General features: G+C 49.9%; 1 protein-coding gene across 1 annotated transcript; it reads left to right on the forward strand.

Moving 5' to 3' along the window:
- Positions 1 to 289: 289 nt before the first annotated feature.
- On the forward strand, positions 290 to 13241 carry LOC144169861 (uncharacterized). The gene is made up of 6 exons (XM_077699300.1): positions 290 to 328; positions 964 to 1043; positions 1552 to 1622; positions 2379 to 2630; positions 4775 to 4920; positions 12172 to 13241. Exons 1-6 carry the CDS (start codon positions 290 to 292, stop codon positions 12814 to 12816), a joined length of 1233 nt encoding a protein of 410 aa, XP_077555426.1. The 3' UTR covers positions 12817 to 13241.
- The last annotated feature ends 13270 nt before the right edge of the window (positions 13242 to 26511 follow it).

Here is a 26511-nt window from a genome sequence, read left to right on the forward strand (position 1 = left end):
GCGGCAGCCAATCCCAACATCGCGTAGCTGTTACTACTTTCCGGCCCGTTGGTGCTGCTGGTTTGAACGAGCCGGCGCAGCCGCGCGAGACACAAGCAGCCGGCTGCATTTTGCACTGCTTGCCCTTGCTCTACTAGCTTCCTTGCTCTCTGGTACGACTGGTACTACTGGTCAGTACGGGCGCCATCGGGCTCGCTCACACTGCAGGTGTGCACACGCTCTGACGTTCGTTGGCCGTACCGTTGATTTAGTGCCGGCCCCTGCCATACAGCTGCTGCTTGGTTCCGTCATGCGCGACAGCCGGAAGGTAGACGTCCTGATCCAGTGGGTGCGTAGCAAAGTTGCTGCTTTGGTTTACATCCCGATGTTAATTTGCACGAATGTCGGTGTCAATCTACGCCATCGAACGCGCATTTGCTTCGTGTCTGCTGGAGCACTCACGCTTGCACGACCGGGGCTTCTTGGTACGAACCGTACGCAGTATATTATTTTCCAACGCCGCCTCATTTTGTGTGCTGTTCTTGCCGAATGTGCGACTTTTTCGAGCAACGATGTTTTGACGAACGCGGGGCGGAGAGATTTGCCGTGGAAGTGCCTTTCACCGTAAGACTTGCTCGCGTACTTTGTTGTGGACGTAAATCTTGCGTCGGACTCGTCGGCAGGCTTTTCCTTTTGACAAGCTTTCTTTCGCAGTGCGGTCGTTGTAAACGCCCCGTTAAGTCGTCCGCCCGGTCGAGGCAACTACTGGCTAATTACCGCGAAAGGCAAACTGAACCGAGCGCTACTCGAAGTGGAACGCCTGTAGAAGCCGAGTTATCCGTGGCGCTTGAAATAGGTGACGTGCAGCTCATGTTAAACTAAATGAAATAATTAAACCAAAGCTTAGACGAAACACTGTGTGACAGTGCTTGTTTTCTTATTGGATTGAACTCATTTGCTTTGCTTTTCTTGTGTGCATCTCAGCTCAACTGTTTCAACGTCACGAACGCCAAACTCTCCGAGCTAGGAGATGGGCTCAAGCTACTGAAGCTTCTTTCAAGCATGTGAGTTCTGTCGTGATCCCTTTCTCTGTATTACCGGAACTTTGTGCAGGCAGGCATTGCTATATCTTAAGGTGCGTCACAACCTATTATGGAACACTTGCCTGGAACCAATGCTGCTATAGTGCTTTAATTCTCAGCTCACTGCAGTTTGCAATGAGTAAGGTGAACCCCGGGCAATGTTGTAGCAGCCCGTAGCAAATGCTGAAGAGTGAAAACTTGAATACAAGCTTGCATTCATTCCAGGACACAAAGTAACTTGCCTAGTTACAAAAAAAAGAACGAAAAAAAGGGAAGCTGTTGGTGCGGCACCCATTTTGTGTTTTGACTGAACCGTTGAACTTAGCAAACGTTTTTGTAGTTTTGCTTGTTGTGTTTCTTAAAGTCATGTTTACCTTGTGAAATGGTTCTTAAATTGGGGGGCCTAATTAAAGATCTGATCCACATTGTTACAAAACCCATTAACCCCCTTGGCTGTGCTTGCTGATCGTAGCTCGTGTTTGCCTTTTAGCAAGCCCGAGTGTGCAGCCGAGGATGTCGCCCCTGCGGAAGCGTTTGTTCCCACCGAACAGATTCTAATCGGTGAGTCCAAGCTGCAATTGCCCTTAACTTCCACTGATGCTCTCCTCTTATTTTTCTTGAAATTATAATTACCCACAGAGTGTGATTAAAAGTCCAAAAGTAGGCCTGGGCAATGACCTACAGAGTCAGGGTCTGTTTCAACGCTTTTGATTCTAGATCTGACCATTTGTGCTTGTGTGATGAACACTCAATGTTAGCCTCACAGAGAGGCAGTAATGTCATAAATGGAAATGATTTTACTTCATGTTTGAGCATGACTTTTGGCCACTTGATTGATTACGGGGCTCCTTTATTTATTCTTTGCCGCACCGCGGGTATTCGGAGGATTCTCCGCGCCATGGGAATATGTGGGGAAAAGGAATGCTGGACTGCTTCTCTGGCAGTCTCCAGTGACCGCGAGACTATATAAGAGGTCCAGTGATAGCAGGAGGCATGTAACCAAAGAGCGGTGCTGTCTGAAAGGTACTTTGGAATGAACAGAAAATGCTGCTGAATATCTCCGACCGTAGTATCTGGACATCTGAGTGGGAAAATAGTAACGAGATGGCCAGTTGTTTTCGCTGTCCCACTAGAATGTCGAGAGGGGAAACCTCCTCCTCCACTTTCTGCTATCTTCGTGGTCCCGGAACCTTCGATGTAGCTGTGACTGCCAAAGGAAAATGGGACTGTAGTTTTCATGCGCTGTAACCTATTTTCGTTGGGGAAAATGCCTGGTTTGAATTGCCTCTTGTTCACCTTGCCGTCTTTCTTGCGCAGGCTTGCATGGCTCTCTGCCGCCTGGCTTCCTGTTGTCGGCTACCGAGAGTGACTGCCATGATGGCATCTTGGCTCTGGCTGCGGATCTGGCCCTGTCTTCTGTCGTGCTTCATGCCACCAGGTGCGGTGCAACCAAAGACATGCGCCCCCTGTTGGCGCTTGAAGAAGCTTCGCAGCCCTTCATCAAGGACGTGGTGCAGACCGCCAGTGCGGGGGACAGTGTCCTTAAAAACCTGCGGTCATCCCTGCGAGGTCAGTCAGAATCATTCGTTTTAATAATTCTTCGCGCTATTTGCCCCGAGATGAACACAGTCGGCCCCTGGCGAAAGGGGGACGAACTGCTCCTACTGGGGATTCCGCCCCCGCATCGTCTGCTTGTTTACGTTGCGCGCGGGGCAATGCCCGTGCTCCACACGATTAAAAAATATACGCACTTTTTCGGCAGTAAGCAATGGCATAGTTACCTCTGCTTGCGGATGTCATCTAAAAATGCAATAATCAGCGGCCGTTGTGGCATACTGCGCTATTTTAGTTCCGCAAAACATCGTCGCCGTGGTCACGGCTTCAGCGTGAAACGTGTTTATAAACATTGCTTCGGCAGTTCGCACTTTTCTTGTTGATGAGTGCAGTTGCCTGCCGTTTCTCGAACGTCATAGGGTGGGTTTTGAAAGAGGCGTGGTGGTTATTTAAAGGAGAAAAGTAACACATCAAACGGGTAAGAGGCAAGACCCGTACATTTGCCACACCCTTGTAAAATTGATCTGCGCCCTGTAACAAAGAAGAAACAACAAAAACAATTACATTGCGCACAACCGGGGCACTATCGTTCACACATTAACGGGGATGTGTTTTACACATGCAAAGCAAATATGTCAGGGAATTCTACCCGTACTTTTTTGAAAATAAATATCATTTTTAGACAGGCGTGCCTTATTCTGTGCAACATGTTTGCTAATTTTATGTATTATTTAAAATACGTTTCTGTGGATGCGCAAGAGTATTTCAGGGGGAGTTCTCGGTAAACGTAAGCAGTTGTAAGTTTGCGTCGGAGCTGTGGCATTTCGTGTGTCATTTTTATATATCCCATTTTCAAATCAGACATGAATCACCTTGTCCAAAAATGCGCTTCGCTAAGCATAACCGAATGATGATTTTTTTGTCCCCACAATGCGGGCATTGAATACCATTTTGAAAAAGGCTAGCCACAAATCCCGGGCAGTCTCTGGCCGAAAGGGCTTTTCGCGTTACATTCGTTCTCTTCTCGCTGCGTTTGGAGCATCGACACGAACCCAAAGGAAAGGAACACACACAAAACTTTTATCCGTGCCATTTTTAACTACTACTAAAAAAGTAAATGCCACTACAACAACGATATTCAGTTGACAACATACCGCAGTTACCGGGAACCCGTTGCGTTATTTCGTAACGAAATATAAAAAGGAACGTTTTACCACATCTGCAACAGGGCAACTTCACTTGCCATATTTATGGTTGTGTGATTGACTGTTAAATTGTCTTTGAGAGAGACTATATGCAAAATTGCTGGTCACTTTGCAGAAATCTAGCTTGACATGAGATTTTGATTGCACTGCGTGACTTACCGATTGAATTCGCCATTTAACTTCCGATCAAAGCCTTACATAAGTGACTCTCGCGTAATTTGCCCGTCTAAACGTTTTGCTTTTATAATCTTTGGGTTGGTTAAAATTCAGAAATTCTTATTTGCCTTTCGAACACACACAAAAAAGTATCGTAAGCTCTTACGAAAAATGTCGGGGCAGTGAAGGGATGTTACTGTTTCAGGGCATTCCACAAATGGAATAATGCTTCATGTTACCAACGAAAGTGATTGAAACTGGTGTCGTAAACTGAATTCCAGATATTGAGGCTTCCTGCTTCGTCCCTATTTCTGTTTTTATTGAAGTCATGCTCGGGAAAGATATAGCTTGCTACGAGCCAGGGTGTGCAGGTTCATCATAATTATTGCAACCATTCTGAGATTCCCGATGGGTCGCCGCCTTATTGACGTAGCAATGAAAGCTTATTGCCACTTCCATGCAATACATTGAACGTTCAGGAACCGAACTACAGCCCACCACTCTTGTCTGCGCCTTTCGTGCGCACATAGAAAAAGGTACAAAGCGCGCCCGCAGTGTGCATTGTCGCGCTACCGCTCAGTGGAGCATCCACACTAGCAGCGCGACGCTGTCGCCACCTATATATCGATCTCGCGGCCATTAACGCTTCGTGCTTAAAAGACATGAGACTTTCTCAGCAAAGCTGTATACCTCTTCCCCCAGCGGTTTCATCTCCGTTGGCAAAAACGCGGAGGCACCAGGACTACTACGTGAGAGGGAAACGGTTGATAATAAAAACTGTTGTTTTCCTTTTTTTAGCCAAGACTTCTGAGGCAAGGCCTTCGGCTGCGATCTCCCCTCCGTCACGCCCGGCCAACAGTGCCAGTTTCACCTTCTCTCCGACGAGTGCTGTCTCGCCTCCGGAGCCTTCGCCCCTCAAGACGCCAGAGCGCCGTCCTCTCAAGGTAAGCCGACAGTTGCCCGTTTTTATTATTTGTTTGTACTTAGTTCTGGTATAATATGGCAAGTTATGCCCCGCATAATGAACCTTCACAACGGCCACTCGTTTAACCCACATTTCTTGTCGCTCCTGCATTCTTTTTGGGACCGATGATTCCGTAAGGAGTCTGCCTATTACTCTCAATCGCTTCTTCGTAAGTTCCTGCTTACTCACGCCGTCCTAAAACAAAGTTTTCCCAAGTGTGTTTACTACTGTTCGGTCATCTCTGCAGCCCTAACTTTCGTGGGATTCTTCTTTCTTGGGATGTGAAGACCCCAGCCACTGTAACTGGAAGTTTTGCCCCTGCTAGTTTCTTCCACATTGTCTGTCTCTTGTTTTTAAACAGGTCTCGAACTGCCTCTCGGCCACGTGTTCACTTGTAGCAAGCTGCAACTGTTGCCTCACCTTACCAATATCAAACTCATCAGGCGTTTCTCTTCCTTCATTCACTCTCTGAAACGCAAGGCTTTGACGACAGCGTTGAAGTATTAAAACAGCCACTTAGACAAGGTACAACTGTTTTTTTTAATGAAGCAGACTTTGGTCACCCACTCAACTACATTTCATGTTCGAAAGCCGTTTTTGAACTCTTTCCTTACGGCGAAAGAACCGCCGATTTTGAGTACTTCCACAAAACATTTTTTTTTCTCTTGAGCTACTGGACGCATTTAGCATTCCTATGCATGAAATTGTAGCTTATAGATTGCTCTCTCAAACACATAACAGTAGTTGTGTGAAAGGTACAATTATTTACAGTTTTTGCTGGGGTAAAGAAACAGACAAAAAATGTGCGAAAAGTATACACACAATGTAAGTGTAGACCTGTTATAACGTATGGCGCGGGAGCCACGAAAATCCGCACTATACCGCACTATATAAACAAAACGTGTGCGAATATACCCACATCGCTACCTACCTCTCAAGTAATTCTTTGTTTATCATCGCTCAAACGCACGGCACTTGAAAAAAGGCGCAATATTTATTCCGTGTTTTTTTTATTTTTCACATCAGCTGCTACTGCAGGGTCTTAAAAACCGCAAATGTCGTCTTACAAACAGCGCAGGCGACTTTATCTTCCTTTGTGCTAGTGTTTTGAAAAAGCGCGGCTGCGTTTCTTCGCGTCTATGAGCGGGTGCTGCGGGACAACGTGATAAGAAAGCAAGAGGGATTTTTTTTCACCCCACTTTTCGTTTGCGATGCGGAAGGCGGTTGCTTATCAGCATAACGTACAGGAAGTGTAAACCCCACGCGTCGCGGCTCACTATCTCCAAATGTTCAAAAAGGAAAAGGGCAATTGTTTATCTGCACAACTTTCTAATAGCAACAACGTACTGCAAGGGGGGGGGGGGGGGGGGTAGGGGAATCTAACTGTTTTCCGAGGTGCGTCAAGCAAAGGCAGTTGTCGTTATCACGTGAGTGCAAACGGAACACGCAAACTAAAGGGTGCCTATTTTTTCCCTTTGTATGCCGAAGTTAGAGGAGAGCACAGAGCCCCCGCTTTTTCAGGTGGCTGATTCCGTTTTTTTTTTTTTTTGTTTCTCACGACCCTAGAACAATGTCCCAGCTGGGCCGGTTGATCAGCGCACCCACCTAAAAACCACTTAATAAACGGTATTGTGGTTCGGCAAACCGTAATTTAAGTGGTGTGCTTTAGCGTTGAGTAGTATAAGAGGGGCAAACCGGTGGTCAGAAAAACCGGCTTTATATCCGGTCCAACACTATAAGCGGTTACGTTATAAATGGTCTACACTGTACTGAAACGAAGCCAAGGACGACGCAGTTGTTTGGAAAAGAAACAAGTTTATTGGAGCGAACTTGTGCTCCCCTAACAACTGAAAAGAATACAGAGGCGGCGAAGCAGCGGTTAACAAAGTGACGTACGTGCATCGGCGAGCGTCGCAGAATCGAATGCCGCGGCGTCTGCTGTGCACGCTTTTATCTTTCGGCGCGAGAGTTTCTGGAACCGTCGATTCGCATCCAGAACATTGTAGATCACAGGAGATTATTCTGGGCTAGCGGCGTTAGTGCGAAACACTCTGCTTATCTGAATGAGATAGCCCGTGCGGCATAAAAATAAAGAATGGAACACGGGCTTCGCATGGGACACAGATAACAGAGCCGGGCGCGGCCGGGCATTAAAAACAAACAAATAAACAAACCTGTACATGGTTCGCGGCATTACCCCCCCTCTAACAGTGCATCGACCCGATGCTAAAATAAAACAACAGTCCGAACAAACAGTCATAACAAAACAACAACAAAAAGAGTTCGTCATCTTGCGAAGTACGGTTTGAGGCGAACCACGTGGACGACTACGGGTCGCGTGCGTCGTCGTGATGTGCCGGAATCACCACTGGGGATCACTTCGTAGGTTGATTGGCCAACACGTCGTAGAATCTGGTAGGGTCCGAAATACCGTCGCAGAAGCTTCTCACTGAGTCCGCGTCGTCGAATGGGAGTCCAAGCCCACACACGATCCCCTGGTTGGTACTCGGCGTCTCGGCGTCGGAGGTTGTAGCGGCCGGCATCCAACAGCTGCTGGTCCGTTATACGAACTCGAGCGAGCTGGCGGGCCTCCTCCGCACGTTGAAGGTATCCTTGGACGTCGGCGTTGAGGTCGTCGTCTTCTACATGCGGAAGCATGGCGTCGAGCATCGTAGTCGGCCGTCTTCCGTAGACAAGCTCGAACGGTGTCATCTGCGTAGTTTCCTGCGTCGCTGTATTGTACGCAAATGTGACATACGGGAGGACTTCATCCCAAGTCTTATGTTCAACGTCGACGTACTACATGGACAGCATATGCGCAATTGTCTTGTTCAGACGTTCCGTTAGTCCGTTCGTTTGGGGGTGGTACGCCGTCGTTCTTCGGTGATCCGTGTTGCTGTAGCGTAAGATTCCTTGCATCAGCTCCGCGGTAAAGACCGTTCCTCGGTCCGTGATTAGGACTTCAGGAGCTCCATGTCGCAGCACAACTTGGTTTATAAAGAACTTGGCGACTTCTTGTGCAGTCCCCCTCGGAAGAGCGGCGGTCTCTGCGTAGCGCGTAATGTAGTCTGTCGCTACGACAATCCACTTGTTCTCTGATCGTGACGTAGGGAACGGGCCTAGAAGGTCCATTCCAATCTGTTCAAAGGGCCTCGACGGGACGGCGATCGGTTGCAGAAGTCCGGCGGGTCTTGTCGGTGGCGTTTTTCGTCGCTGGCAGCCACGGCAACTCCGAACGTAGTGGGTGACGTCGGATGTAAGGCAGGGCCAGAAGTACTTCGCCTTAATTTTTGCAATAGTGCGAGCTGTGCCGAGATGTCCGGAAGACGGGTCGTCGTGGGACGCTTCCAAAATTTCGTCACGAAGGTCTGCGGGGATGACAAGTAGATAATTCGTTCTTGTTCCGGGGCTGAAATTCTTCTTCACGAGGACGGAGTTTTTGAGGCTGAATGCTGGTAAGTTCCGCTTGAACGCTCTAGGCACGGCGACGTTTCGTCCTTCAAGGTAGTCGATCATTACGCTCAAGTCCGGGTCGGCACGCTGCTGGGCAGCTAGGTCGCTCTCCGTAGCAACCCCGAAGAACGCGCTGTCTTCATTGGAGTCTTGTGGTGGTGGGTCGACAGGGGCGCGGGACAGGCAGTCGGCGTCGGAGTGTTTCCGGCCGGATTTGTAGACGATTGTAACGTCGAACTCTTGCAGGCGCAAGCTCCACCCCCCAAGACGGCCAGAGGAGTCCTTCAAATTGGCGAGCCAACATTGCGCATGGTGGTCTGTTACAACCTTGAACGGTCTGCCATACACCTATGGGCGAAATTTTGAAATGGCCCATATAATAGCCAGGCACTCTTTTTCGGAGGCAGAGTAGTTTTTCTCCTCCTTCGACAGACCACGGCTGGCATAGGCGATTACGTTTTCGCACCCGCTTTGTTTTTGGACAAGGACGGCACCCAGTCCTATATCGACTCCTTCGTTGGGGTGCTGCGTGCGCGTTTCCAACAAAAGGGCGGCTCTTTCTTTCCGCACGACGGTAGTGAAGGTCTTAATGAACTCGCTTTTGAACTAAACCCAGTTTGTCAAGGAGCTCTCGTGGTTCTCGAACCAAGTGCGAGCCGAATCTTCCAAGTAAAAGAAAACATGCCGGAACGTTTCTGCGTCGTCCCACCTGTTGAATTTCCGGACGCGCTCCAGTTTCTCCAACCATTCTTCTGGGTCTTCTGCGGGGGCTCCTCGGAATGATGGCGGTTCCCGTGGCTGCTGCAGAACGACGGGAGGATTGGCTTGGTTGGCCATGGTGCTGGTTGCGACGTCTTTCTTCTTCGCGTTCTCCGGTAGTAGACCGAACTCGGTCAGTAAATCTTGCAGGCGGAGGCTGGCTCTTGTTGGACTGGCTTGGCGGCTTCCAGAGGTTGTAGTGGGCATGAAGGGTGTTTACCCAGCACCACCACCAGATGTCACGAAGCCAAGGACGACGCAGTTGTTTGGAAAAGAAACAAGTTTATTGGAACGAACTTGTACCCGCCGCGGTGGCTCAGTGGCTAAGGCGTTGCGCTGCTGAGCACGAGGTCGCGGGTTCGATTCCCGGCCGCGGCGGCCGCTTTTCTGATGGAGGCGAAAAGCAAAACCGCCCGTGTGTACGAGATTTCGGCGCACGATAAAGATCCCCAGGTGGTCAAAATTAATCCGGAGCCCTCCACTACGGCGCGCCTCATCGCCTGCGTTGCGTCGGCGCGTTAAACCCCATAATCAATCAATCAATCAACGAACTTGTGCTCCCCTAACAACTGAAAAGAATACAGAGGCGGCGAAGCAGCGGTCAACAAAGTGACGTACGTGCGTCGGCGAGCGTCGCAGAATCGAATGCCGCGGCGTTTGCTGTGCACGCTTTTCTTTCGGCGCGAAAGTTTCTGGAACCGTCGATTCGCATCCAGAACATTGTAGATCACAGAAGATTATTCTGGGCTAGCGGCGTTAGGGCGAAACACTCTGCTTATCTGAATGAGATACCCGTGCGGCATAGAAATAAAGAATGGAACACGCGCTTCGCATGGGACACAAATAACAGAGCCGGGCGCGGCAGGGCATTAAAAACAAACAAATAAACAAACCCGTACATGGTTCGCGGCAGTATATAGGCGATTGTACTGAGCCTAACATAATTTTAACAGTTGTATGATACACAAGTTGTTCCCACGTTCCTGAGTTATGATTCATTATATACATCAATGCTTTACACGAAGTTCTGGATTTATGCGGGCTCGCCAACCTAGCGGCCCGGATGGCTGTGCCGCTCCACGAAACCACTCGAGAGTAAGTCGGCCTTTCGAAAATATGCATTCAACCAGACTTCTTTTTGTTCTCACACAAAATCTTTGATTTATTGATTTATTGATTTATTGATTCAAGAAAGGTCCCATTGGGACATTACATGAGGGGTGGGCATGACACGGCACTTGAAGGAAGGGTAACAACACGGTAACGGCAACAGACGATGTACAGTAATTATGGCGGCACTTCTATATAAGGGGTGGGTATGATAGAGTACTAGAAAGGAGGGTTACAACAACGTAGTGACAGCAACAGAATGGGTACACTAATTAGGGGGGCACTTCTTCAATGGCGTGCTTCAAACGGGGTTGGTCAATGATTGTAGCAACTGCAGCAGGTAGGTCATTCCAGTCTCGGGATCTGCGTATGAAAAATGACTGTTGGAATGTGTTAGTATGGGCATGTTTCGGATAGACTGCGTTGGTGTGACTACCACGGGAAATACGGTGGGCTAGTCGGATGTACTGATTTCCAAGTTATTGCGAGTTGAAGAATTTGTGGTAAAGACAAAGTCGAGCTATTTCGCGGCGAGATTGAAGCGTAGGAAGGTTAAGTTCTGCTTTATCCCTTTATCACTTTGGTGGTAAAAAACAAGAAAAAAGAAATCCAACACTCTTGATAAGCGTCGCGCGTCGCACCGCAGTGGTAATCTGACACGAGCGCCAGGCTGTCTTGTCTTGAAGGTGATAACGCGATACGGTGCAGTGCATTTGGCAAAATATCCCCACCGCACGTTGTCCAGACCCTACACATGAAAGTAAAATGGCAGTAGTCAGGTAGGAAGCACGTTTTGTTTATAAATGCAGCACAAAGTAAAAAAAACGTTACCTGGCAGCACCTGTCAAAGTATGAGGCATTTGAATGGGAGCGTGTTCATCAGATCTGATATCCGACAAATCCACATCGTTGCTGATGTAATCACTGCTGTCATGGTAACAAAAATCAGCACCAGCAACTGCCTAAGTCACTGTCACAGCTGTCCGCTTTTGCGGAGCACACAGTAAAGTGGACGTCATTTTCGCGCAACTCGCCGCTATCGCGAGTTCAAATTTCACTCTCAGTGCCGCATGCTCACGAGAAATGCGAACAAAAAATAATAAACGCAGCAATTTAGTTGTCATTAAATCCGCCAAATGGGGATAGGTGTCCGCAAGACGCTATTTGCGCAAGGTGTCCGCAATTGCGGTGTGGCTCCGAAAGCACTTTTGCGGGACGTTTGAAATCATCTGAACTCTGCGTCCAGGCATTGTCTCCCGTGGGGGGATTTGTCGGCTCTTTTGGTGGCTTCCCGGGTTGCGTGCCTGCGTACATGGTGAATAACTCCTGGAGTTGAATGAAATCCCCTCAATGTATGATATTCTCAACTTTTCTAGCCTTCTTGATTTGAGGAGAGTGGAGGGGGGTGGGGGGTGCTAGCGAAATGCGCTCCCATGTCGGAACCCACAGGACACAGGCCAGTTACTGGGGGGGAGAGGTGAGTCACTAGCACTTTGTGGGATACTGTTAGCTCATGGGCAAGCCACTGTCACGTGATCTGTGGTTTTGGTACTTTCCTGGCGTCACTAAATCTTCGACAGCCAGCCTCAGAGGCTTCACAATAAAGCGGCATGAATGGAAATCAAATCGGCCACCTCAATGCCACAGTCAGTAAGCTTTGTTTTTATTTCAGTGAAATGGTTTGCGCATTGTTGCATAACTGTTGCCCAGTGTTGTGTGCGTGAATGTAAAAGATACCATCCTTTGGCCCAGCCTAGACATGCACACACTGGTCACCAGTGTGACCGACTGTGCCCGTATTCTTGGCACTTTATCCTGCGTGTTGTTTATTAGCAGCCATTAATAAGCCTTTCTTCCCTGTCTGCTTCACTTAGCTGATGCCTGAAGCCTTTCTCGATTCTTTTTGCAGAGTGAGCTGGAAGAAAGGATGGGCCAACACGAATGGGAAAGCAGTGCTCTCAGGGCCAACATTGACCACCTGGAGGAGGCAAGGGCCCGGCTGGAGGCGGAGGGGTCTCAACTCACTCAGCACTCCGCCCAGCATAATCTCAGTATCACCGAGCTGCATATTAAGCTGCTGCGGTACAAGACCTTGGCTGTCCAGCTTGAGCCAGGACTCACCGTTCGAGAGGACCACTTGGATGATGTAAACGATCAGGCTGAAGTTATTGGCAACGGCTCATCGGCTGCTGGTGATGTGGTTGAGCTGCTTGAGTCCAACGTTGACCTTGATGTAGCATCCAGATCGTCGGAAGCTGCACAGGCAACACAGGGGCACAGTTCCTGCCAAGCTGTAGCCGAGAAAGGGAGCCACCTAGGTGCATCTCCTGAGCAGTACTGCTCAGTCTGCACAGAAGACGAGGACGACCTTGAAGCAGTCATCATGGATGTGGCTGAAGGCTTTGATTCTCTTTCGTCCGACATTCTGGCTGAGGGCGTCGATTTACCACAGCCCGAACTCAGGGAAGGCAGTTCAAGCTTGACACTGAGCAAACAGCCAAGCTGTGTCGAAGGGGAGAAAGGAGCTCAATCTCCCCTGGCGTTGGAGATGTAGGACAAACTCATGTCCCGCAAGGTTTCCACAGAGCACGCCCAGGCCCTAGTGAGAGACCTCGAGGTTCTCTGCTTGGAGCTTCATGCTGCGTTGACTGACGAAGAGCACAGGCTGGCGGCAGTTGGGGAAGTGAACGCCGCCCTCGTCAAGATCAAGGAGGAAGTGCAGAGGGCAAACGTACTCCTGCGGTCGCAGCTAGAGTGTACTAGATTCTTGGAGTACACTCTAGCCAGACCTTCGAGAACGCGACACCAGGGCTCATGCACTGCGCATCGTCTGTGCTCGTTCCCGATTCTTTTTTTATATATATATACTTGCATGCTATTCCAAGTGCGCTGTGTCCAGTGCAAGATTTTTGTTTTGCCTTGAACTGCCGCGTTCTTGATTACGTTATTTTTATAATTTAACACGCTCCGGCTGATATGAAATGCGCTGTAATATGTACTGTTTCTTGGTCATGCAATGTTGTATTGTTGTGTGTGCGCAGAATGATTACTGATTGCTCTTCCTTTCTTTGTAATTTGTATTTGTATTTTTGACTATTATTTGCCCCACCTGATGACCTCTGCGGCTTTTGTGGTTTTATCAAATGAATTGTTTCAAGCATTACAAGTTGTACTGCAACATTTATGCTTCATCACAGTTCCTTCAAAGATGCTTTCAAACGAATTAATAATTAGGTCGTAGCAGTAAATTCTGCAGTCGTTTCGCATAGCACGAACACATTATATGAGAGAAAACATGTAATAACCGCATTCAGGAAAAATCAGGGGAAATCTAGGGAATTTCTCGGTGTTTCCTTGCACTGGTGCCGAGAACTGTACGGTCTTATCTGAGCGGCCTGTGCGCGTCGCCAAGTTCGCTAACGTTCTGCTATGGCAAGCTCACGGAATGTCTCTCATGCAGAACTGTATTTTCGCTATAACTGCCATTTGAGCGATCGGTGACCAAGACATCTGCTGTGGCCGGTTTTCATTCTTCCGCGCACGTAGCGCCATCCTTCGGCCACTCGCCGCACTCCGCGCCGGGGTGCCCGGAATGGCCCGTCGAAACTCCGCGGCCGGCCAGCGTAGACTTGGCATTGCGGCAGATATCTGATCGCCGCTTTTGAAAACAGCATTGATAACAATGCCTAGTCCATTTTCCACCACACTAACATCTACTTTCTCGCATGTGGAACTTATTTTCAGCGATCAGTTTGATTTGACAGAGCGGCGAAAAGCTATTGTTATACCATGGTCTGCGCCGGTTCGAGCTGCAGCGATATTAAAAACCTGACGACGGTGAAGAAGTCACCGGCCTAATCACCTCAGCTGTGGCCAACTAGAGTTGTTCCGTCTGTATGTCTGTCGGGTGGCAGTGACTCATCCGAGTCTGACGATTCAGAAGACATATCGACTGCGCGGGCGAGTGCGGACCATAGGCACTATTCTCGACTGCACAAATTCATAGGGAACTGTGAATTTGCCGGAAGGTTCTTCTGATTGGCTTTCAATTTTGGTCACATGCTTGCGGTTGACAAAGCGGTTGTGTGCGCTTTCGTCATTTTGACGCTTCATGATGTTTACGGGCACCAGTTCTAAAGTTTGCCTTATTTCTTTTTACCGAAAACGCATTATTCTTGGCCGGCAATAGAAAAACTAGGCTGACTTCGGCGGACATGACAACGTACGGCTGTCTTTGCTATTCAACATCAATAAGGCTTGTATGTCACGCACTTTCTGTGATTGCCTGAGAAGGCGTGACGTAATTTAAACAGCTGGCGGGAACCATCACGTGACACATTGGCAACTTCATCCGGCGTAAAAGTGACGTAATGTTACGTAACAGCTTGAAAATGGCGGCTGCTGTCGCCGTGAAAACCTCGTGAATTTGCAGCAAGCGCAGTTTCGTATGAGACGCGGTTTAGAGCATGTTTTCTACGGAAAGAATTATTATAGTTTTGACTGTTTCCAAGTCGGCTATCACGGAGAAGAGGACGAAGAGGGCAGCGGGGTAGGAGCGTGACCACGCAATAAAGAAAGGCGAGAACAAGGAGGTGTTAGATCAGGTAACGCCGGTGTCGGTCTCTTCGCTGTCTCTACATTTCTCTACATTTCTCTGTCTCTACATCGGGGTTCACACTACGTTCCCATTCGTGCTCCGATAAATGAAACAACATAACGGCAACAGAATGGAACCTACACGGAACCCCTATGATGCTTCGCATCCTCCTCATGGTTCCCCAGGGGAAGATGGTGTAATTTTTTTTCTGTGATCACGCCATAAACTTGTAATGCTTGTAACCAGTGTTGCGGGATGGGCATCCCCATTCCATTCCAATTCCATTCCGAGGAATTAGAACTTGTCGTGATTCCATTCCTTTAAATTCCTCGGAATTACAGAAGTTAGCCCATTCCCACTCCAGGAATGGACGGGAAGTTCAATTCCATTCCTTTAATTCCTCAACGTAAAAACTGCCTCAGGTGCTCTATCGAATTACTGAGAAACAGAAAATGAATCTGACGTTACCATACGGGTTGAAAGCTGCAAAAGTATTCAAAATTCGTCACTTGTGACCGAAGTTGGGAGGCAGCTGCAGGTTTGATACATATGTCGTGCATAACAACTACCCAATTAAAAAAATTGTCGTCCCTTCCTAACGAAAGCAGAGAGAAGCGCGAAATCTAAAAGTGTGCCCAACTTTCGCTGAAAGCGCGTCTAGCCGATCGTCAAACCTTCAAACACCCAAACTGCAACCGAAGAACAAACCCATGCGACACTTGTTTGCGCACTAAGTAAACGCAACTACGAATGGTATAAATGTGCACAGTTACGTGGTTTATGAGATAAAGGTATACTAATGTGGTCCTTTATGATCGACGTGTGTGTTTTCTTATTTGTAACAGTCCGTTTTTTTTTTCGATTTTCGAGTAATGGAAGCTCAATTTCAGAGAGAGAGAGAGAGAGAGAGAGAGAGAGAGAGAGAGAGAGAATTTGGGGTCCCCGGTTTCACGCACGCACCGTGTGCGTAGAGATATTATCAGAGCTTTTCGGTCGAGCAACCGGTCTAAGGGCGAATGCATTAGTTTTTTGATAGAATGCAATCGGTGCCACTAAAACAGCTTTTGCTTTAAAAATTGGCAGCGTCACACTGCCCCTTTTTTCATAATAAGAAGCGGGATCCCACTACTTATTGTAGTATTTGCATGTTAACATGTTTTAACGGTTTGTTCTTGCGCGACGCGAGATGAAGCAGCTATTACGTTGATGTCGTCTTTTTTCATTTTGTTCAACAGTCTGCGGAGTACTATCTTGCTGTCGGCTTTGCGTACCGTCATAGCAGCGTAATTAGTATGCTGTGGATAACTCCCAGGCATATCACGCGGAGCTTGCTCACATGTACATTCCAAATGCCTACTTGAATGTTTTCAAGTGAATCTACAGCATTTAGCACTAACGCTACACTAACAACGCTAGAGACGGCAGGGCAGAGTCACAGAACACCATTTACAGGTTTCGCATTCACTCTAGAAAAGTCGCCACCGCTTCCACGTTGACATGCATTGCGATTGCTTATTGCCCTTCCACTACCGCAGCCTAATCAGTCCAACACAGGAAATTATTTATGACCCCCTCATTTAAAGTGACAGAGCCATATCGTGACGGGAGCGGTGTCAAAGTAAAGAAATATGGTCAGGCAGTTTGTTTCCATGAATGCGGAACCATATGCTCAGGGACCTGATCAAAATTTTTAAACGACGCCGACCTACCTGAATAGTGCCGATGTTCCAACTTTCAAGCCGACGACTAAGGCTTATGGAATCAGGTACATTTGTACCCAGTTGCAACGGCTACATGTACAGAAGCACAGCAACAAAAGCACGAACAAGTTTGGCAGAATTGCAGGAGAGGGCGGCACATTCGGATCGAAGCAAAGCACAGTGTCGCACTCCTGAGAGCTGTCAAAGCACTCGCAAAAAAGGCGTTGGAGCCAGAACTGTTAGAAACAAACGCCTGTCGACAGCTGTGTTCTGCATTGTCTTATGTAATTGTATATCCCATCTTCTCACTATCGTAGCCTCCGTAGCAGAGCGAGGAGGTAAAAATCTCAGTAACATATTCGGAGCTCGCTTCTTAAACTTTTGGCGGGTGCCGGGCACGCACATTCCTCACTTTTCTTTTTGCTGCCTCGGTATTGATTTGCTGGAGCCCCGCGGCCGCTGCAAAACACACGGACAGACGGTCAACAGGTTGGCGCCGTATTCCCGTGGGATGCTTACCAGGTCGGCTTACAAGCTACAACGCTATCCATTGAGCGCGGGAGGAAAACGCTTTGTTGTTTCATGTGCGAACGCTTTATATTGCTAGCTCCAATATTTTGCAGTATCAGCTTGCGTTGAGAAACACCGCGGCTTCGAACGCGCGCCGTTCATATCCCCCCCACCCCACACACACACACACACACTGCCTCTCGATGATATTCCCCGCCTGCTGGCCTGGCCACACGGCGCCTGCCACACAGAGAGACGTTGGTCTGCCATCGGCGCCACAGACGGTTGTACAGAGAAAGCTATGCCTCAGAAAGTCTACCGAAGCACGAAGAGCCGACCTAACGTCGCCACTGGTCAGACGCGCTTGCGCCGCTCGAAGTTCACTTCCATACGCGCAGCGCGGAGTCAGATACTCGAGATGCTGGGTACGCGTTCTCTCGTTCTCGTCGCCGGTGCTCCCTTTGAGATATACCGACGCAGTCGTCGCCACATATGAACTAATTAAGTAGCCGGAAGGCACCAGCAATGGTGACGCCGCCGTCTAAAAATCCCGACTCCATTCCCATTCCATTCCGTGCAAAACGCCCTTAATTCCATTCCCATTCCATTCCTCAAAGCGTTGTCCTCATGCCATTCCCATTCCATTCCGGCATCCCGAAAAAGTGGAATGAATCCGGAATCATTCCACTTCCGGAGTGGCAACTCCGCAACACTGCTTGTAACACAGCAGCAGACAATAGCAACCCGGCGGTGGCGGCCGGGACGGTGATAACGCAACAAAGCTTGCATTGAAGCAGATAACTCAACTATGTTACTAAAAGCGACTGAAAGAAGTAAATGTGCGTCGTTCTTTAGCTCAACATCCCCTTTCGCTCGCGTTTGGATAAACGTTACTCGATCGGCATGTGGTGTTGGCGCCAATTTTGACCCGCAGAAATAATTTCCCTTGCCAGCCTCAGCTGCCGTATTAATTTTTAAAATACATGCCAAGGGGTTTTATATCTCTTATGCGCAATAGTTGATACCATGGTTGTGATATTTATGAGTGAAGCGTCAAATTACACTGCATGTTGTCATAGCTGTACGTTCATCACGTCCCTCATTGCTTACGTTGTGCTTACGCAAAAAACATGGTCAATTCACTCTGAATTTCTGCAGTGGAAAATAGGGCCCCATGTGCAATCGTAGCAAGACGATGCGGCAAACGTCCCTGAAGTCACGGATTTTTTATTGACGTTAGCACCAGCAGTTCTTGCGGCCACAAAACCGTGACGTAACACCGTCCGTCCTGTATTTGAACGGCCGTTTGGCGCGTGACCACGTAATTTGGAAGTGATTGGATAAATACGTTATAATTAATTTTATGCTGGCGGCGGACCGCTTTTGGTTCCATTTTTGTAATTACTGGGCCAGTGGGTATTCTTTACAGCATAAAAACCGCAAGCGAGAAATTTAGTCCTTTCAGATAGCCTTGAAAGGTGGACTGAACAAACTGCGCCACTTAGGTTTACAAACACGGGAATAAAGTCGAGAAAGACGAAACACACACACACAAGTGCACACCCGCGCTTTTATGCGTTTGTTTTTCTGTCTCCCCCTTGTATCCGTCCCTGCTTGTAAACGTACGCGGCGCAGTGTTTTCGTTGTTAGGATGTACGGACGAGCCCCCACGCCAGCACTTGGAGGGTAAAGCCGGGAAGTAGCTAGATTTTTATAATCCGGACCTTATTTTGTTTGTCATGTCCCCCTCCGAGGTCACCCGGAAGGAAGTAAATATTACACCCGCCCCCTCCCCCGGAAAGGTTGACGGATTTGCTGCATGCTGTCGCAAGCTGGCTTTTAGGGCAACTGGCGAGCTCTATATTATCTGCTTGAAAGTTATCGTGCACAAATGTTGTGCCTGTTTGGTGGATTAGGAAAACCCTGCTAAATTGCGTTGAGGTCAATGACAGAGACGTCATGAATCAGACAACGAACAACCATTGCTTAGCTTCTTCGCTGTTGCTGCAAGCTGTGAGCCCTTAAAAGCAACCTGATTGTGAAAATCAATTTGGCAATATTCGGGGCCATGTTAAACCAGATTTTTTTTTTGATATTTTTAAAAGGATGCTACTGAAATGTTTTACAGCTGTTTTACAGCCGTAAGCCCCAATTTTCACGGAAAACCTGACGAAAATTTCTTATTGGATCTCGTGTGCTCACTCAGCAGTGAAATATTTCTTGACTTACGTGTAGCAAGTGCTGACGGTGAGGTGAAGCTCAGCGGCCGTGACGCCATCGCCTTATTGGCGGCGAGCGCGAACACGGGCGGCGCTGCGAAGCGCACCTGTGTGACGTCAGCTTAGGGATTCTCGCATTTGTCGTCTGCTTCACTCAGGCTCGCTCTCCCTGCGGTTTCTTTGCGCTCGGTCAACGTCTGATGCTTGTCTGCACCAGAATTGGCGTGTGGGTAACTTTTTATCATAACAATAGGCTTAAAATGGCATGCACTAGCTCATGGTGTGAGGTAAAGTTAGTTTTGGATACCGGAAGAAACATTGCCGGCGTCGCCCCCTTCCTTGCGAAGCCGGTCCTGTGCGGAGCGCGAAGAGTCAGAGCTAGGCGTGCGCTTCTGTATTAAGCAATCTTTCGAACAAAGGGAACAGTCAGCTGCTCATGACCGACAACAGAAAAAATGGAAGACCATAACGAAATCTAGGCCTTTAGGGCTGCCGGCTTTGGCAGAAAGCATTACGATTCCCGGTAATCATATGTCAGGTAAAACAGTTTTCGCAACCTTGCCGAACCCTCCAAAGTATTGTATCGCATCGCTTTACGTTGCCATGGCATGAAAGTATGCCGACATACACTATGGGCTGCAAAAACTGTAGGTTATTGAGTTCCAAATAACCCACTGTGTGTATAGGCGCGTGCTAGTTTTATACCAAGCTTCTAACCAGTAGGAGGTTTATTGAGCAAAACGAGTCACGTCTACGTTAAAGATACAATAGCACTATGGTTGTTCAGACCTGGAGGGATATTTCGCTACAGTTTCCACGGCCATAGATCTTCCCGATATTTGGATATGCGTTATAGGAAAACTGCATTCAAAAAGAGGAGGAGTAGAAAACGTTATTTAACAATGAAATCGAGCTGGTTAGTGGGCCGGGTCCTCAGACCAAGACAAGAGAGCAAAAGTAATTTTCTTCAATTGATAGGACGCCATCCTGTGTGGAATAGGATTTGTTCTTAGCGCCTGAAAGGGTTGGAAAGCAATAAAGACCTACTTGGAAATATTCATAGGTTTCGATTCTTGTAATATATGCAGGTATACTATTTATTGCGTTAGTTAGCGAGTATTTCAGGCCTTCAACACCGTAATCATGTCATCATTGTTCCGATTGAGAGTCAGTTCGTTATGACAACGATGGTTACGATAGAAGTCGGAGCACAAAAGCCGCCTTCAAGTACTGTGGACAACGTTGTTCGGGGCGCGATTTCGGTGGCGTAGCACAAACCTTCTCATTGTATTTGCATGTGAATAAACAAAGCACGCTGCGGATATGCACCTTCTTACACGCAGCCGTAATGAAAGCCACACTGTGAAGAGGGTGATGTATGCCATACAACCTGAACAAAATATCCATAATGTGAGACTCCCAAACACCCCCAAACCTCCTAATAAGACGTTTGCGACGCTACAGAAAAATTAATTCGTTGGGAAGAAAAAACAAACCAGAAACATTCATCTGATAGAAGACAACAACGAAAGAAATAGAAGACAGCCGTTTATTTCCTGCTGGGCGATGTGCGTGTAGGGGCTCGCTGCTTGGTACGTAGCATTAGACTGTTGAGTCTTCATAAGAACATCTCAAAAATACTGCGGGAAAGCCTACGCATTTTGGATACTTATCGAGGAGCTCTGAGCGCTGATCCTTGCGCGAATAAGCTAGAAAGGACGAGGTACACACGATCTTCTGACCGACGCTCTGAAGAAAGTTGTTCTCTAATTCGTCGTGTGTTGCAAACTTGTGGGGGATGCAGCTTCAAATTATTCAGTTGCGTCAGAAGCTGAAAAAATAACTGAATCACTAGAAATACGTTTTTTAATGCACTACAGCAACAAAGCGGGTGATTTCTAGCACAGACACTGCTGCCACTCACAAGCGGAGTGTAGCAGACGACAGAGGCGCGAGTCCCTAAGCCGACGTCAGAGCCAGGGGGCGCCACTCAAACATCTCACCGCCAATAGTCATCTGTTGCGCCGGCCAGAGGCTTTAGGAGTGTGGCGGCGCCCCAGCAGCTTGCGTCGTCTGCGGCCGCAAACGGGCACGCTCCAGGAACGATGACGCTGGGGCTGAGCCACGAGTGGCGAGTGCTGACCACGCGCTTGCGGTGCGCGCTGGGCACGAGCGTGGAATAAAGCGGGGACCCCAGTTTGGGTCCACGGCGCTGTAGCGTGCAGACGTGTGTCTTCTCATCTCTCTGTCGCCGTCGCGACATTGGTGACCCGGACGTTGCAGCGGAGCCACGTACTCAGAATGGACCCTCCCCGCGACGCCAGCGGTCCTTCTGTGTCCTCCGCTGCCTCTTCACCTGGCATCTCCGCCGTCGCTTGCCGTTTGCCCCCCTTCAGCGCTAAGCACCCCGACGTGTGGTTCCTTCAGGCCGAGGCAAGCTTCCGAGTGAGTCACATCACGTCGCAAGAGACCCGCTTCAACCATCTACAACAGTCACTGCCTATTGAGATCGCGGTTGAGGTTCGTGACATCCTTGCCAACCCGCCTACCACGAACCCTTACGACACGTTGAAGGCTGCCATCTTGAGCCGCACGAGCCCTTCGGAACGGCAGCGTTTCCAGGGGCTGCTTTCTGCAGAGGAGTTGGGTGACCGTCGACCTTCGCAGCTCCTTCACGAACTGCAAACCCTGCTCGGCGACGCACCTTCTGCCACGGACTCCCGTTTGTTGAAGGAACTTTTCCTACGACGGCTCCCCTCTTCTGTGCAGATGATCCTCGCGACTGCTTCTGACCTTCCCTTATCCGCGTTGGCCGCGCATGCTGACAAGATAATGGAAGTCGTCACGTTGCATCCGCCTTTGTCCACGGTGGCATCCGCTCAATTTTCCGGCCATACCACCGTGGCGGCGCCTGCTACTCCTTTGCCCTCACCGCTATCCGACGACCTCGCCGCGCTCCGAGAGCGCATGCAAAACTTGGAGGAGCTTGTCGCCTCGGCTGGTTACAGCTCGCCGCCGCCTCGCAACCCTCGAGCTCGCCGGTTTTGCCCTTCTCGCCGTACCCCGTCTCCGCAAGTATTTCGCCAGGAAGGCACAACGCGCCAGCCACCTCAACACCCTGATTCATTGTGCTGGTACCATCGCCGCTTCGGTGCAGCGGCGCAACGTTGCACCCGTCCTTGCGGCTGGCCGGGAAACGGGACGAGGGATCGTTAACGGCGGCGACCGATTCCCAAGCCAGCGACAGTCGCCTTTTCTACATCACAGATGCAACCAGTGGTCAACGTTTCCTAGTTGACACTGGTGCTGAAGTGAGTGTGCTCCCCGCTAATTCCTGTGACCGCACTCAAGCACCACTGTGTCATCTCCAAGCTATTAACAAGTCCAGCATTCCCGTGTACCGAAAAAAATCCCTGATGGTAAACATCGGCCTACGCCGTGCGTTCCGCTGGATTTTCCTCGTGGCCAACGTGAGTCACGCCATTCTAGGAGCCGATTTCCTTTCGCACTTCGGCCTCCTGGTTGACATGGCCCGAAAAAGAATCCTGGACGCCACAACCGGCCTTTCTGTCATCGGCAGATCGTCTCCAGTCCATCCGTTCGCATTCACGCTTCTTTGCGACCTACCTTCTCCGTACCGGGAATTGCTGAACGAGTTTCCTTCCCTGACTGCCCCTCCAGACTGGACAAAGCCAGTGAAGCACGACGTCGTTCATCAGATCATCACCACCGGTCCACCTACGCACGCCGTGGCGCGTCGACTGGCTCCAGAGAAACATAAAATCGCGGAACAGGAATTTCACCACATGGTTGAAATCGGTATTGCTCGCCCGTCATCGAGCAACTGGTCCTCGTCGTTACACATGGTCCCGAAGAAATCAGGAGACTGGCGACCCTGTGGTGATTACCGCTCCTTGAACGTGGCCACTGTACCCGACAGGTACCCCCTACCAAATATACAGGACTTCACCAATAACCTCAGTGGATGTACCATCTTTTCAAAGCTTGACCTCCAAAAAGCCTACCACCAAATCCCCGTAGCCCCGGATGACGTCAAGAAAACTGCCATCATTACACCGTTTGGCCTCTTCGAATTCACTCGGATGCCTTTCGGGTTACGCAACGCAGCTCAGACTTTTCAGCGCTTCATAGACGTCGTCCTCCGTGGTCTACCTTTTGTTTTCGCCTACATAGATGACGTTCTTGTAGCCAGTTCATCGCTATCTGAGCACCTGCACCATCTGCGGATAGTTTTCGAACGCCTAGCAGAGCATGGCCTCATCCTTAATAGCGACAAGTGTGCGTTCGGGTTGCCGTCGTTGGAGTTTCTCGGTCATTTCGTTGACTGCAATGGAATTCGCCCTCTGCCAGACAAAGTGAAGGCCATAGTCGACTTTCCCCGACCTGAGTCCTTGCGCCAACTGCGCCGTTTCCTAGGGCTGGTGAATTATTACCGACGGTTCATCCCGGAATGTGCGGCCATTGTTCAACCTCTCGAAACTTTCCTTCAAACTCCCAAGTCTCCCGAGTGCAGTCTTGAATGGTCTGAAGCCGCTGATCGCGCATTCACTACCATCAAGGAGCGCCTGGCCTCTTCTACCCTCCTCGTGCACCCGCGCCACAACGCTCCCACAAGCCTGATGGTAGATGCTTCCCACTGTGCGATTGGAGGTGTACTTCAGCAGCACATCCGCGGCAGCTGGCACCCGCTCGGTTTCTTTTCGAAGAAGCTTTCTCCCACTGAGCAACGGTACAGCACTTTCGGACGGGAACTCCTGGCGGCATACCTCGCTGTGAAGCATTTCCGCTTTTTCCTCGAAGGCCGCAGCTTCGTGATCTTCACCGATCACAAGCCTCTTACGAACGCTTTCAAGTCATCGAAGACTACATATTCTCCCCGAGAGACGCGACATTTGGCTTATCTTGCAGAGTTCACGACGGACATTCGGCATGTCAAGGGAGTTAACAACATTCCAGCCGACGCCCTTAGCCGTATTTCCGCCATACAGCGCTCCGGTTTCACTTCTCAGGAGTTGGCCCAAGCCCAAAGCGATGACGAGGAGCTCCGAACTCTACGTTCTTCAAACAGCTCCTCTCTGCAACTCGAGGACATTCTATGCCCTGATTCGGGAATCAGCATCGTTTGCGACATTAACCCGGTCTCAGGCCGCAGACGGCCGTACCTTCCTGCGTCTCTCAGGCGCATTGCCTTCAACTCTATTCACCGTCTCTCTCATCCTGGAGTTCGTGCCTCACGGCGCTTGATTGCCGAGAGATACGTCTGGCCGGGCATGAATACTGACGTACGCGCCTGGGCCCGTTCCTGCCTCGCCTGCCAACAATGCAAGGTCTCTCGGCATACCACATCGCCTCTGGCTACTTTCCCACTACCGGACTCAAGGTTCTCCACAATTCACGTGGACCTTGTTGGCCCACTACCACCATCTAAGGGCTACCGCTACATCTTGACAGTGATCGACCGTTTTACCCGCTGGCCGGAGGCTTCTCCAATCGGCGATATTACGGCTGAGACTGTTGCTTCTACGCTTATGTCGACGTGGATCGCCCGTTTTGGCGTGCCGTCGGAGATTATCACAGACCGTGGCCGCCAATTTGAGTCCACACTCTTTCGCCGCTTGACATGCCTACTCGGTGTTACTCACCTAAAAACAACGGCCTATCATCCTCAAGCCAACGGCATGGTCGAGAGGTTTCATCGTCAGCTCAAGGCCTCGCTGATGGCTCACGAATCACCTGAGCAGTGGGCTGATCACCTTCCTCTTGTGCTGCTAGGATTGCGCACTGTCATCAAAGATGATCTTGGTTGTACCGCATCCCAAATGGTCTACGGCACGTCTTTGCGATTACCGGCAGACTTCCTGGTCCCTCCACAGCCTCAGGACAACCCTTCCTCTCCTGGCCCATCCTACGTTAAGGATTTAACCCGGTTTTTCAGCTATATCCGTCCCCAACCGCCACGGCCGTGTTCCACAAAACCCACTTTTATTCACCCAAGTCTTTCTGTCAGCCAATACGTTTTCATCCGTGTCGACAGTGCCCGCCGGCCACTTCAACCGCCCTACACCGGCCCTCATCTCGTCATTTCACGCGGCGAAAAGACGTTTACAGTTCGCGTTAACGGCCGCGACACTGTCGTTTCCATCGATCGCCTCAAGCCCGCTTTCACCGAGGCCGAACCGCCTGCCTTCGGCACCACCATCCACCACTCCACCCTGAACACCACCACTCTCCCCTCCGTTCTCAGCCCCACTCGTGAACATCCCAGCGCAAAGACTGTCCGTTTTGCCGACACTCCGTTTGAAGAGGGGGGGGCTATGTGGCGGCGCCCCAGCAGCTTGCGTCGTCTGCGGCCGCAAACGGGCACGCTCCAGGAACGATGACGCTGGGGCTGAGCCACGAGTGGCGAGTGCTGACCACGCGCTTGCGGTGCGCGCTGGGCACGAGCGTGGAATAAAGCGGGGACCCCAGTTTGGGTCCACGGCGCTGTAGCGTGCAGACGTGTGTCTTCTCATCTCTCTGTCGCCGTCGCGACAGGAGCATAGGAGGGTGAGAAGGGCTTGAAGGCGGGCGATCGAGAATTCCCGCCAGATTGACCGCTTCGGGAGCATGTTCCTCATCCTGTTGACGCATAAGTTCCACGACCGTGGTGTGTACTTAGCTCTAAAAAATACAAGAGAAAAACGTTTTAAATGCAGAGCATTTCAGTAACTCACGATGTCACCCGCGTTGACGTCCGTAGTCCGCACGCTCACTGCGCATGCGCGTCGAGTCGAGGCGGCAGCGAACACTCTCTCGCGAGGGGCATTGGATTGGATTGGATTGGCTTGGCTTGGCTTGGCTTGGCTTGGATTGGATTTGGATTGGATTAAAGTGGATTGTGTTGGATTGTGTTGCGTCATAGCCGCGGCAGACGCGCTGGGGCCGGCGCATGTGCAGTACTCTCTCTTCCGCGGTTTCCTCTCCTTCGGGCGCGCTGCGCATATAACCGGTGTGCCGTTCTCCTGCGAAGCAACATCCGCGCTTGGCTCAAACACCTAGAGTCCACGCCGCTTTACAAGTACGCCAACGTCGTCGACTGGGACCGGCTTATGCAGTCCCCTTAACGTGTATAAGCGGCGGAGCGCGCGTTCGGAATTCAGTCAAGGGCGTCTTTGCTTGGCTTTCGCTTGACGTGACGCTTTGCTTGACTCGAGTAGATGCGA

Source organism: Haemaphysalis longicornis, unplaced genomic scaffold (genome assembly GCF_048455015.1).
Source record: "Haemaphysalis longicornis isolate Haplotype H1 unplaced genomic scaffold, Haemaphysalis longicornis Haplotype H1 scaffold_1, whole genome shotgun sequence".
Lineage (NCBI taxonomy): Eukaryota > Metazoa > Arthropoda > Arachnida > Ixodida > Ixodidae > Haemaphysalis > Haemaphysalis longicornis.

What these genes read in the sequence shown, in the direction of transcription:
- LOC144169861 (XM_077699300.1), top strand. Translation starts at nt 290, where the DNA reads ATGCGCGACAGCCGGAAGGTAGACGTCCTGATCCAGTGG. An exon ending in TAGACGTCCTGATCCAGTGG is followed by an intron (nt 329 to 963) that starts GTGCGTAGCAAA and finishes TGTGCATCTCAG; the next exon opens with CTCAACTGTTTCAACGTCAC. An exon ending in CTGAAGCTTCTTTCAAGCAT is followed by an intron (nt 1,044 to 1,551) that starts GTGAGTTCTGTC and finishes TTTGCCTTTTAG; the next exon opens with CAAGCCCGAGTGTGCAGCCG.